Source organism: Scyliorhinus canicula, chromosome 9, assembly GCF_902713615.1.
Source record: "Scyliorhinus canicula chromosome 9, sScyCan1.1, whole genome shotgun sequence".
Classification (NCBI taxonomy): Eukaryota; Metazoa; Chordata; class Chondrichthyes; order Carcharhiniformes; family Scyliorhinidae; genus Scyliorhinus; species Scyliorhinus canicula.
This window is the reverse complement of record NC_052154.1, coordinates 143,671,538-143,684,573: the sequence shown is the minus strand read 5'-3', so window position 1 is coordinate 143,684,573 and position 13,036 is coordinate 143,671,538. Positions and strand designations below refer to the sequence as shown.

The following is a 13,036-nucleotide window of genomic DNA, read 5'->3' as shown; positions in this document are numbered from 1 at the left end:
GTACGGAGCCTTGGTGAGGCCACATTTTGAGTATTGTGTGCAGTTTTGGTCTCCATATTGAAGAAAATATAAACTTTCCCCAGAGGAAATGCAGCAAAGGTTCAATAGACTGGTTTCTGAGATTCTCGTAAGAAGAGAGATTGGATCAATTGGCCTGTATTCACATAGAGGAATGAGTGGGGATTTCATTGAAATTCATAAACTACTGACAGGTCTGGACAGATTGGATGCAGAAATGATATTTATCCTTGGCTGGGAGTTTAGAACAAGGGGTCACAGTCTCAGGATATGGGTTAGGCCATTTAGGACCAAGATGAGGAGAAATGTCTTTACTCAAAGGGTGGTGAACCTGTGGAATTCTCTATCACATAAGGCTGTGGAGACCAAATCACTGGATGTATTTAAGAAATAAATCTTTTTCTGGGTACTAAAAGTGTCAAGGGTATGGGGAAAGACTGCTAATCACATTCATATGTTTTGGTCCTGTCCAAAGCTAGAGGAGTACTGGAAGGAGGTTTTTAGGGTAATTTCCAAGGTGGTGCACGTGAAACTGGACCCGGGTCCCCGGGAGGCCATATTCGGGGTGTCGGATCAGTCAGAGTTGGAAATGGGTGCGGAGGCAGATATCATAGCCTTCGCCTTGTTGATCGCCCGAAGGGGGATCCTGCTGGGATGGTGAGCAGCCTCTCCACCTTGTGCCCTGGCATGGCGGGGGGATCTGTTGGAATACTTGACTCTTGAGAAGGTTAAGTTTGAACTGAGGGGAAGGATGGAGGGGTTCTACAAGTCATGGGCATTATTCATTATGCACTTTCAAGAACTGGATAATATCAAACATTAGTTGGGGGGCATGGGTGGGAAGGTGGGGGGGGGGGGGGGAGAGGGGCTGTGTGTATTAAGGGTGACTATGGGTAATCCCTGATTCCTTTTTGTCATTTGTTTATGTAAACATGCGGGCTGATGTTTGAGGGTTGGTGGGAGGATGGGATTGTTGTTATTGTTCTGGGGATTGACATATTTGTTGCTGATTATTGTTTATTGTTGGTGGGTGTAAATTCGGGAGAAAATGTGAGAAAGGAGGAGAATAAACATATTTTTTTTTAAAGATAGAGGATCAGCCATGATCACATTGAATGGCAGAGCAGGCTGAATGACCTACTCGTATCTTCTATGTTTCTCTGTGAGTGGCTCTTAGAGGGGAACTTCAGGTGGTCATGTTCCCGTGTATCTGTTGCCCTTGTCCTTCTAGATGGTAGTGGTTGTGGGTACAATAGCACTTAGTCTGGAGGTCATTGCATGGTAGGGTTGAAAAATAATTACATTTAGTACTTTTTGAAATGTAGTCATTGATAGAATACAGCAATACACATAAAGCTCCTGTAAACAGATACATGTTCAAGGCATTTGTTTTTAGGTGCTGTTTAAGGGATAAATGTTGACCAGGCTATCAAAGAGAATACCCTTGTGCATGAATACAGTACTGAATTGAGTAACATCTGGATATGTTGAATTACTGGAACTGGAAGGGAGTTGCAAAAACAACACAAAGTGGTTCAAATTAAATAATAAGTTAGTATTGTCTCCAGAACAGTGTAACCACTGTATCAGGGAGCTTTCAGAGTCCGTGTCAGGAGCTGCTTTTTATTAAAAACTCTGCTGTGAGCTAGTGTAGTTGGGTATAGTTATACGTTCTTGCAACATCAGAACCATTTACTTTATCACAACATTTATCCATTGTTTTCACAGTTTAAAACTATAAATGGGTTAAAAAAAAGCTTCAAGTTTGAGTCAGGGAATTGGAAATACACTTAAAAGGGAGCAATCTGGGCGGAACGGTGGTGCAGTGGTTAGCATGGTGGTGCAGTGGTTAGCACTGCTGCCCACTGCGCTGAGGACCCGCGTTCGATCCCGGCCCCAGGTCACTGTCCGTGTGGAGTTTGCAAATTCTCCCTGTTCTGCGTGGGTTTCACCCCCACAACCCAAAGATGTGGTTAGGTGGATTGGCAATGCTAAATTGCCCCTTAATTGGGAAAAACTAATTGGGTACTCTAAATTTATTTTAAAAAATAAAAGGGAAAAATGTAGGGCTATACAGAGAGAGCAGGGAAGTGGAGCCAACTGGATCACTTTCAAAGAGTTGACACATACACAATGGACTGAATGGTCTCCATCTGTGCTATATTATTCTATGATTATAATGTCTTTAATTTACTAAAATGTCCCATTGAATGGTTTCTGGATAGTAGGGAGATGTCAGATATGTTATGATCCGGCTGATAGTAACTGCTGTGCAAACCAAATCCCAAAGGGAAACTTGACCCACTTATCACAACTCTTTATTTTGGTTTTCTGACCATGAGGAGATACGTTTACTGAATTCTGAAGCTACAAATTCCAGTAACATTTTTGAATTTTTAAATAAATCTTTTCTACTGTCACAAGTAGGCTTACATTAACACTATTCAGGTGCACTGAGGGAGAATTCAGTATATCCAAATCACCTAACAGCACGTCTTTCGGGACTGGTGGGAGGAAACCGGAGCACGCGGAGGAAACCCACGCAGACACAGGGAGAACGTGCAGACTCTGCACATACAGTGACCCAAGTGGGAATTGAACCCGGGATCTGCGCAGTGAAGCAACAGTGCTAACCACTGTGCTACCGTGCAACCCCAACATTAACAAAAGAAAACTTACACAAGACTACACTTGCATAGTTAAAATCAGTCAAACAAAGCGTTCCCCCCCTCCCCCAAGACTTCCTACTTGGTCAGGCTCACCCTTCTAGGCACCAATCCGTTATAGGTGTTTAATTATAAAAACCCTGTAATATATCCCCAAAGGCAGGCCACACTCCTTACTTCTACTCTACTGTGGAACTTCAAAACCTCTGACACTTAAGACTGCTTTTTTGCGGCCTCCCAACTTTGTTTGCTTAACTGAGTGGCAGATTTAAAACTTAATCTCTTCCAACACATGGTTGTTGTTCGCAGATCTGTCTCTCACTGCCAACCCCAGGTGGTCTCATATGGCCACTCCCCAAATGCAGCTCTCAACATCTGTCCTTCAGTATCTCTTTTCTCTTTCTTTTTCCATTGTCCTTGGCACCTATTTGAAACTTAACCTTCCCAGGATATATAGATCTTTCATGTTCTCCCTATTAACCCCACTTTTGGGTCAAATAAAATTTAATAACCGTACCATATTTTTTTATGATCAGGGTAGTGCGGTGGTGTAGTGGTTAGAACTGCTGTCTCATGGCGCCAAGGACTGGGGTTCGATCCCAGCCCCCGGTCACTGTCTGTGTAGAATTTTCACATTCTCTCCAAATTCTACCTAAAGATGTGCCGGGTAGATGAATTGGCCCCGCTAAATTGCTCCTTAATTGACAAAAAAAAAAATTGGGTACTTTAAATTAAAACAATATATATTATTTATGATCTTTTCCATGTTGCAAACCCTTTTATGCACTGTTGAAATTTTACAGCTTAAAAATCCAAACTCTCACTTATGTCCGAATGCAAATTTCTACTCCCTGCATATTTACTTGTGGAAAATTAACTTGCCACTCTTGCTTCAAATGTATGCCTTCAACATATACATTCCTTTGTTGTCCTAAACCTTGTAGACTTAGGTCCCTATCTTAATTAAATTATATTCACACACACTTACACGCCTGCCTCACAGAATAACACCATAACCCCCCAACATATTAAATATAATACTATCTCTCTTCACAAATGGCCTGGTCAATTGGGTACATCTTGAGGGAACGTTCTAGGTGAGGGAATTGGTGAGATGAAAGGTTGTCGGGAACAGGTTTCTAATCGATTTTGTAAATTGAGTTGTACAAGTTGTCTTTAATATGTTGACGTGTCTGGCAAGCACACACTCCATATACTGTCACAGAAGAGTTTTAAAATAATTTGAGCTCTAAAATTTAACCTGAGCTTTCCATTAAAAAAATCTATACCTGTTTCTAGATCTGCTTCACAATATTTTATATTAAAAAAATGGCAAAATATTTTATTAGAAACGTTCCCACTCTGCACACCAATATATTCGTGACTATATATATATATATATATATATATATATATATATATATATATATATATATGTCTAATTGGTGCATTCCAGTGACATTACTCATGTAATCTGTATCTGAACTCCATTTACCTGCCTTAGCTCACTATTTCTTAATATCTTGCCGGAGAGGCACGGTGGCAGAGTGGTTAGCACTGCTGCCTCACAACGCTAGGGACCCAGGTTCAATTCCGGCCTTTGGCCACTGTCTGTGTGGAATTTGTACATTCTCCTTGTATCTGTATGGATATCCTCTGCGTGTTCCGGTTTCCTCCCACAGTCCAAAGATGTGTAGGTTAGGTGGATTGGGGCTGCTAAATTGACCCTTAGTGTCCAGAGATGTGCAGATTAGGTTACGGGGTTATGAGGATAGGGCAGGCTGGACATGGGTAGAGTGCACATTCGAAGGTGCAGACCCAATGAGCTGAATGGTTTTTTTCTTCACTGTAGGGATTCTATGATTCTATCTTCACTTACAAAAAAAATATCAATCTCAGTCTTGAAAGTATCACTTAATCTAGCTTTCACTACCTCTTAATGGAGTGAATAGCAGATTTCCACTGGGTGTGCATGTGCGCGTGTCTGATTTCACTCAAATGTTTTTTTTTAAGATTAAGTTGTTTCATTCATGATTCCTTTTCATCATTCATGTTCTCTGTATATACATGATCAAATCCTTTTAACCGTGATCAGAATCTAATTGGTTGGTGGCGGAGGGACTGAATGACCTACTTAAGTTCCTTTTTAAAAAATATTTTTATTCTCCTTTTTCACATTTTCAGCAAATTCATGCCCACCAACAAATAATCAACAATAGCAAATAAAATGACAATCCCCTGGCCAATAATCCCTTTATCCCACCCACCCCCAAACAGCCCCCAACATTTTAAATACAAAACACCCAAGAAAAAGAATCAGAAATCCACCATCAACCCATACATAAGAACATAAGAACTAGGAGCAGGAGTAGGCCATCTGGCCCCTCGAGCCTGCTCCGCCATTCAATTAGATCATGGCTGATCTTTTGTGGACTCAGCTCCACTTTCCGGCCCGAACACCATAACCCTTAATCCCTTTATTCTTCAAAAAACTATCTATCTTTACCTTAAAAACAATAAGAACATAAGAGATACATAATCACCAATAATTTATACATTCCAACCCCCCCTCCCTAATGTTCTATGTCATCCAATTCTTAAAAATGCATGCTAAACTAAGGCCATGAGTTGTAGAGCCCTTCCACCCTTCCCCTCAACTTGAACTTCACTTTCTCGAGTGTCAGGAATTCCAGCAGGCCACCCTGCCGCGTCGAGGCATGGGACGGAGAAGCTGACCTCCATCCCTACAGGATTGACCTTTGGGCGATCAGCGAGGCGAATGCGAAGACATCTGCCTCCACACCTATTTCCAGCCCCGGCTGATCCACCACCCCGAATATGGCTTCTAGGGGACCTGGTTCTAATCTCATGTGCACCATCTTCGAGATTACCCTGAAGACCTCCCTCCAATACCTCTCCAGTTTTGGACGGGACCAAAACACGTGAACATGATTTGCGCCGCCCCCCCGCCCCCAAGCGTTCACAAACATCCTCCACCCCTTCACAAAGAGTTGGCTCGTCCATGTGAGGTGCACCCTATACACCACCTTCAACTGTATCACCCCAAACCTCGTGCACAAAGTTGAGGCATTCGCCCTCCGGAGCACCTCACACCACAACCCATCCTCCATACCCTCCTCCAACTCTTCCTCCCACTCCATCTTAATCCCCTCCGGCGATACCTTATCTTCCCCAGAATCACCCCATAAATCGCCGGCACCACTCCTTTCTCCATTTCCCATGTGGTCAGTACCTCTTCCAAAAGTGTGAGGGCCGGTGCCACCGGAAAGCTCTGTATCTCCTTCCTAGTGAAATCTCGGACCTGCATATATCTAAACATCTCGCACTGCCTCAACCCATATTTCTCCCCTAGCTCCTCCAGCCTCGCAAATCGGCCCCCCAGAAACAAGTCCTTTCAACAAGTCCCACTTCTCTGGCTCAAATCTATGATTCCGCCAAATCGGCATTTCCCTTGACTCCGGCCACAGCCGAAACTGCCGATGCAACTGCCTCCAGATCATCAATGTCACAATCACCACCGGACTCCCCGAATATTTCCCCGGGGCCTTCGAGGGCGACGCTGTTACCAACGCCCTCAACCCCGACCCCCTGCATAGACTCTCCTCCATGCTGTCTCTCTCTCTCTCTCTCTCTCCCTCTCTCTCTCCTCTCTCTCCCTCTCTCTCTTCTCTCTCTCTCGCTTCTCTCTCTCTCTCTTCTCTCTCTCTCTCGCTTCTCTCTCTCTCTCTCCTCTCTCTCTCTCTCTCTCTCTCTCTCTCTCTCTCTCTCTCTCTCTCTCTCTCTCTCTCTCTCTTCGCCCCCTCCCCTAACCCAGATCCTCACCTTCTCATCATTCGTCGCCCAGTAACAATACAATAAAATTGGGAGACCCAACCTCCCTAATGACATCCTCTCTGCAACAGCACCTTCCTAATCCTAGCCAATGCGCCCCCCCCCCCCCCCCCCCCCCCAAATAAACAAGGTAATTATATTTTCTATTTCCTTAAAAACGCCTTTGGCGAAAAGATAGGCAGGCACTGAAAGATGAACAAAAACCGCAGCAACACATTCATCTTAATTGCCTGTACCCGACCTGCTAGCGACAGAGGAAGACCATCCCACCTTACCAAATCCGCTTTCACTCTCCCCACTATTATACCTACGGAGTCCCCCCCATGATCTACTTGTGTCCCTGTGGAGTTTTATTTTTTTAAATCTGGCTAGTATTATCCTGAGAATAATGGGGTAGTGAAATGTAGCTCTGGAATTGTTTATTTAAAATCAGGTTTTTGTGTTAATACTGTTCCTTCTGTTAGCAGAAATACAGTCATGTTCCATCTACTTCTGCTCATCATTCAGCTGCCTATTCTTACTGGTGGATTATCACGGTGTCCTGACATACCAGAAGCACAAACCAGTCATACTCCAAAAGCACAAAGAAAAGGTAATTTTTTATTACTAATATGATTGTAATGACCATTCTCCTTCATCCAGCACCATCATTCAACTGATGTAGACTCTCAGCCAATGTAAAAATGTTAACCACCTATAATCCATCTATGACTCTGCTTTTTATTATTCTTTCACACTATGTGGGAGTTGCTGGGAAGGCCAGCATTTGTTGCCCATCCCTAATTGACCCTTGAACTAAGTGGTTTGCAGGCCAGTTTGTGTGAATAAGTCCCACTCCACAACTTCCAACACAATCGTACTTGAGCAAAATGTGGATCTGAAGTCACATGTAGGCCAGACCGGGTAAGGATGGCAGATGGGTCTTTACAACAATCGATGATCGCTTTATGGCCATGATTACTGAGACTAGCCAATATTTGAATTTCAATACCACCAATTGCGAAGCTGAGATTTGAATCTGTGTCCCCAGAGGATTAGCCTAGGCCTGTGGATTACTCATCCGGTGAAATTACCACACATTATAAATTGGTGAATTTCCATGACATCACCCTGCATTTGAACTTCATTTACCTGTGTTGGCTCCACTGATTACTGTTTCAGTTGTGGCTCCGTTGGTAAGACATGCTTCTCGAGTCAGAAGTTTGTGTGTTCAAGTCCAACTCCACAACTTCAGCAGAAAGATCAAGGCTGACACTCCAGTGAAGTACTCAAGCAGAGCTGTTCTGCTGGAGGTGCCCACTTTGGATTAAGCTTTAAGTGGAAGCTCTGAGTTCCCCCTCATGTGAACATAAAGGTTCAACGGTACAATTCCAAAGCACAGCAGGGAATTTACTCCCGATATCCCGCAGCATCACAGTAAACAGATTTTCTGAATAATGTCACGCTGTTTGTGGGATCTTGCTGTGTGCCACATTTCCTACATTAGAACAGAGACTGCAAAAGTACATAATTGGCTGTAAAGTGCTTTGTGATCTCTCGCGGTGGGTGCCTGGAACGCTTGCCAGGGGAGGTTGTGGAAGCAGATACATTAACGGCATTCAAAATGCAGCTTGACAAATACATGGATAGGATGGGTATAGAGGGATACGGCACAAGGAAGTGCTGAGGGTTTTGGCCAAGGTTGGTAGCATAGCTGGTACAGGCCTGGAGGGCCGAAGGGCCTGTTCCTGTGCTGTATTGTTCTTGTTGTTCTTTGCTATATAAATGCAAGTTCTTTATAACTCTTTTCCTTTTCTTTCTACAGTCAGTCATGAAAAAGTTATCGAAATGAGCTTAATTCTTCCTCAATTGTGGTTTCCCACCCACAATGATCGCCAGAGCTCTGAACCATGTCCGACCCATCTCCTGCACCTCTGCTCTCACCCCCTCCGTCCCAGAACCAGGATAGGGTCCCCCTTGTCCTCACTTTTCACACCACCAGCCACCGCATTCAATGAATCATCGTCCACCAGTTCTGCCAACTCCAGCATGATTCCACCACTAAACACATCTTCCCCCTCAGTCCCCGTCAGCATTCTGCAGGGACCGTTCCCTCCAGGATACCCTTGTCCATTCTTCCATCGCCCCCAACACCTCACCCTCTTCCCATGGCACCTTCCCATGCAATTGCAGACGATGTAACACCTACCCATTTACCTCCTCCCTTCTCACCACCCCAGGGCCTAAACACCCTTTCCAGTGAGGCAGCACTTCACGTGCACCTCCTTCAATCTGGCCTATTGCATTTTCTGCTCCCAATGCGGTCTATCTACATTGGAGGGACTAAACGAGGACTGGGTGACTGCTTTGCAGAACACCTCCGGTCCATCCGCAAGCAGGACCGAGACCTCCCTGTCGCTTGCTATTGCAACTCGCTGTCCTGCTCTTGCATCCTCATGTCCATCCTTGGCCTGTTGCAATGTTCCAGTGAAGCCCAGCACAAACTGGAGGAACAGCACCTCATCTCCTGATTCGGCATTAACATTGAGTTCAACAACTTCACACTGTGAACGCTCTCCTTCACCTTCACCCCTTTTTTATTTCTTTCAATTTATTTACATTTCTTCCATTGATCTGTTTTTCTCTCACTGTTGTTCGCTCTCTCCCCAACTCTACTTGGGCCAACTGCTCCTAGTTGTCCTTTGACACACTGCTCATCTTTGTTCTGCCACTCACACATTCAAATCTCTTTATGTGTCACTATCAGCACCTTTCTTAGTATTAATCACTGTCATTTACATTCCTTTGCCTTTCTGTTCTCAACATCTTTGTCAATATCCACCTATCACTGACCCCTAACCAGCCTCACCGCTCCACACTCCCCCACAACAGTATGAATCTGACCCTTATTCTAGTTTTCTCTAGCTTTGACAATGAGTCATCCAGACTCTATGTTAGCTCCCTTCTCTCTCCACAGATGCTGTCAGACCTACTGTGATTAATGTTCTTACCCTGGTATTGAGGTAAATCTTGACAATGCATGAACGGTTAACTAGCCATTTTACATCCTTGTGGATCTGCTGTGACCTTCTGACATTTTCTAATTTGATGTCCTGTGCCAGGACTACATAAACAAAATGTGCTTGAAATGCTCAGCAGTCCAGGCAGTGTTTGTGGAGAGAGAAGCAGAGTAATTAGGAATATAACATTTTTAGCAGGTTGAGAGACACAGAAAGGTTAGGGGTGGTTTATGCAAGAACAAATGGGAATGTCTGTGATGGGGGATAAGGCAGGAGAGATTCATTGATGAAAGGGATGATGGTAGAAGGGAAAAATGAGATGTTAATGGGGCCACATTCTGGGAGCTGTTGTTGATTAGAATGGCCATATAAATAGTGTGGCTGCAAGAGCAGGTCAGAGACTGGGAATTCTGTGGCAAGTAGCTCTACGCCTGACTGTCCAAAGCATATCCACCATCTACATGATACAAGTCAGGAGTGTGATTGAATAATTCCCACTGTCATGGATGATTGTAGGTTCACCAACACTCAGAAAGGCTGACACCATCCAGGACAAAGGTGCCTGCTTGATTGGCACCCCATCCACCATCTTATGCATTCACCTCTGACGCAGTGGCAACAAGATGCACTGCAGTAACTTATCAAGGCTCTTTTGACAGCACCTTCCAAACCCTAGACCTCTACCACCTAGAGGAACAAGGACACCAGATATATGCCAACGCCACCACCTCCAAGTCGCATGCCATCCTACCTTGGAACAAGAGCTCCATTACTTCTCTGTAGCTGGGTTAAAATCCTTCCTACCAGCACTGTGGACTACAGTGGTTCAAGAAGGCAGCTCACCAACATTTGCACAAGAGCAGGACAATAAATGCAGTGATGATTAAATCCCAAGAACTAACAAATAAAGTACAAAATATGGGTCCATAGGCTTTGAAAATGGGGCTAAAAGCAGAACCATCAACCGCCATCTGAAAAGTGGAGACAGTGGTTATGACTTGAAATAGTTGACTGGAATGTAGAGTCTGGAAGGCTGTAAAGTGCCTCATCAAAAGATAAGATGCTGCCCTTTGAGCTTAGATTGAGCTCCATTGAAATAAAAGGGAACCTTGCCTCTGTTTGTGTGAAATGAGAAGGGTGTGTTGTGGGTGACTGACAAATGGGCAAGAGTGTTGTGGAGAGGACTTCCGGTTGTGACCATGGAGTGAGTGGTCACATGTAGGGCTGTTCCTGCTTAAAGTCACAGAAAAGGGCTCTTTTCACACAGATCCAGGTGGAATTTTGATGAAAAGGCATAGGTGAATGTTAAAGGAGTAGTTTACCCCTGGAATGGTATGTCTCCTGATCGCCAGACCCGGCAGAAAACAGTGAGAAATTTGGCTGGAAAGTTGAAACAGTCTGGTGCTGCAGCAACAGCCTCTTCCAGCATGCAGGCGGGGGAGGGGCAAGCTGGAAAGCCCCCAGATACAGGAACTGATGTTATCAAGGAGGAATTCCATAAGCAGAGGAAAGAAATGCGTGAGAATCATGCAAAGGCCATTGCAGAAGCTGTTGCACCCCTAAAGAGTACTTTGGAGCGGATGGAGAGGTGTTTGGAGGTGCAGGGGTCACAGATCCGGGAGATTGAAGGAGTGATCTCGGACCACAGTAATCGTGTGGTGGTTCTGGAGGCGGAGGTGAGGCTCCTAGGAGACCTTTGTAAAACGCTGAGGGCAAAGGTTGAGGAGCAGGAAAATACCTCGAAGACAGAACCTGCGAATAGTGGGCCTCCCTAAAGGGGTGGAAGATGTGAGTGCCACGAGGTATGTCTCGAGGATGCTGGCGTGGCTGGTGGCAGAAGGGGTGCTAGATAAGGCACCTGAAGTGGACCGAGCTCATAGGTCTCTGAGGCAAAAGCCGAGGGCTGGGGAGCCGCCGTGGGCGGTGATCGTGAGGCTCCATAAATTTGTGGAGAAAGAGAAAATTCTACGGTGGACCAGGAAGAAGCGTAGCTGCGACTGGGAGGGAAATAACGTCCAGATTTATCAGGACATCGGAGCCGAGTTGGCAAAATGGCGGGCAGGTTTCAACAAGGCCAAGGCGGTGCTGTACCAGCGGCAGATCAGGTTTGGGGTGCTCTACCCGGTGAAATTATGGGTGACGTTCAGAGGCCGGGAGTGTTATTTCGAGACCCCAGAAGCGGCCGAAGACTTCATTAAGCAGCATAAACTGGGGGAGAACTGAGTGGATAGTGCTTGGGAACCAGGGTGCTGGCACTATATAATGGTCGGGAGCATGTTTGAAGTGGATGTAGGGATTGGGGGATTTTCACCTTTTTTTGTGGAGGGGGGGGTTCTGTCAATGTTGAGATTGTAAGGAGTTGTAGGGGTGAAAAGTTTATGTGGGGATGGATGTTCCCATCCATTTTATGGGACTGTTTGTGTTTAACATCTGTTTATTTGCTTTTGGAGAAGGCTACCTGGAGTTCAGGCGAAGTCCTTGTTTGGGTGGGGAAGGGTAAGGCCAGCAGGAGGCCACCTTCTTGGAGCTGAGGAGTGGGGGGGGGGGGGGTTCATTAGGATGTGCCTTTGTGCAGGGGCAGGCACGCCAACAGGTTACGCTGGTGAATGGAAGTGAGGTGGTGGGGGAGAAGTCCAAGAGGGGTGGCCGGGAGGAAGGGGGGGGGGGGGGGGGGAAGGGGAAGTGGGGGGGGGAAAGAAGGGGAAAAGCGGAGGGGGGGGGGTTTCTGCAGCAGGGGGTGAGAGATGACATGGTCAAGGGGATGGGCTAGGTACAGAGTGGAATTAAAGGGGCAGGAGTTAAGTGGGGAAGATGACGGAGGGTAGGGGGGATTGGAGGCGCAAGCCTCCGGTAAGGGTGGTGACGTGGAATGTCCGGGGACTGAATGGGCCGGTTAAAAGGTCGCGGGTGTTCGCGCACCTCAGTAGCTTGAAAGCGGGGGTGGTCTTTTTGCAAGAGACACATCTCCGTGTGAAGGACCAGGTTAGGTTAAGGAAAGGGTGGGTTGGGCAGGTTTTTTCACTCTGGCTTTGATTCAAAATTGAGGGGTGTGGCGATTTTAATGAGCAAGAAAATGGGATTCGTGAGTGCAAAGGAGCTAAGGGATCCGGGTGGGAGATACGTGATTGTGAGTGGGGGTATTGGAAGGGGCACCGGTAGTGTTGGTAAATGTGTATTCCCCAAATTGGGATGATGTGGGTTTTATGAGGGGGTTGCTGGCAGCAATCCCGGATTTGGCCACGTACCAGTTGATCATGGAAGGAGATTTTAACTGTGTCCTGGAGCTGAGGGTGGATAGATCGAGCCCCAGGTCGATGGGTAGGGTACGAATGGCAAGGGAGCTGGGGGGGTTCATGGAGAGGGTGGGTATGGTGGATCCATGGCGCTTTCAGAACCCAGGGGGAAGGGAGTATTCCTTCTTTTCACACGTCTATAAGGTGTATTCGAGCATTGATTACTTTGTAGTGAGTCGGGAGATTTTGGTTGGGGTGGAGGGGGCAG

At 45.9% G+C, this 13,036-nt stretch overlaps 1 protein-coding gene across 1 annotated transcript in view; it reads left to right on the top strand.

Annotated features, from left to right (window-relative positions):
- LOC119970942 overlaps positions 1-13,036 on the top strand; it is an 89,033-nt gene that overhangs the window by 21,075 nt on the left and 54,922 nt on the right. The window contains exon 3 of the mRNA XM_038806053.1: positions 7,004-7,128. Within this exon, the coding sequence (XP_038661981.1) occupies positions 7,004-7,128 (125 nt within the window). The remainder of the gene's footprint in view (positions 1-7,003; positions 7,129-13,036) is intronic.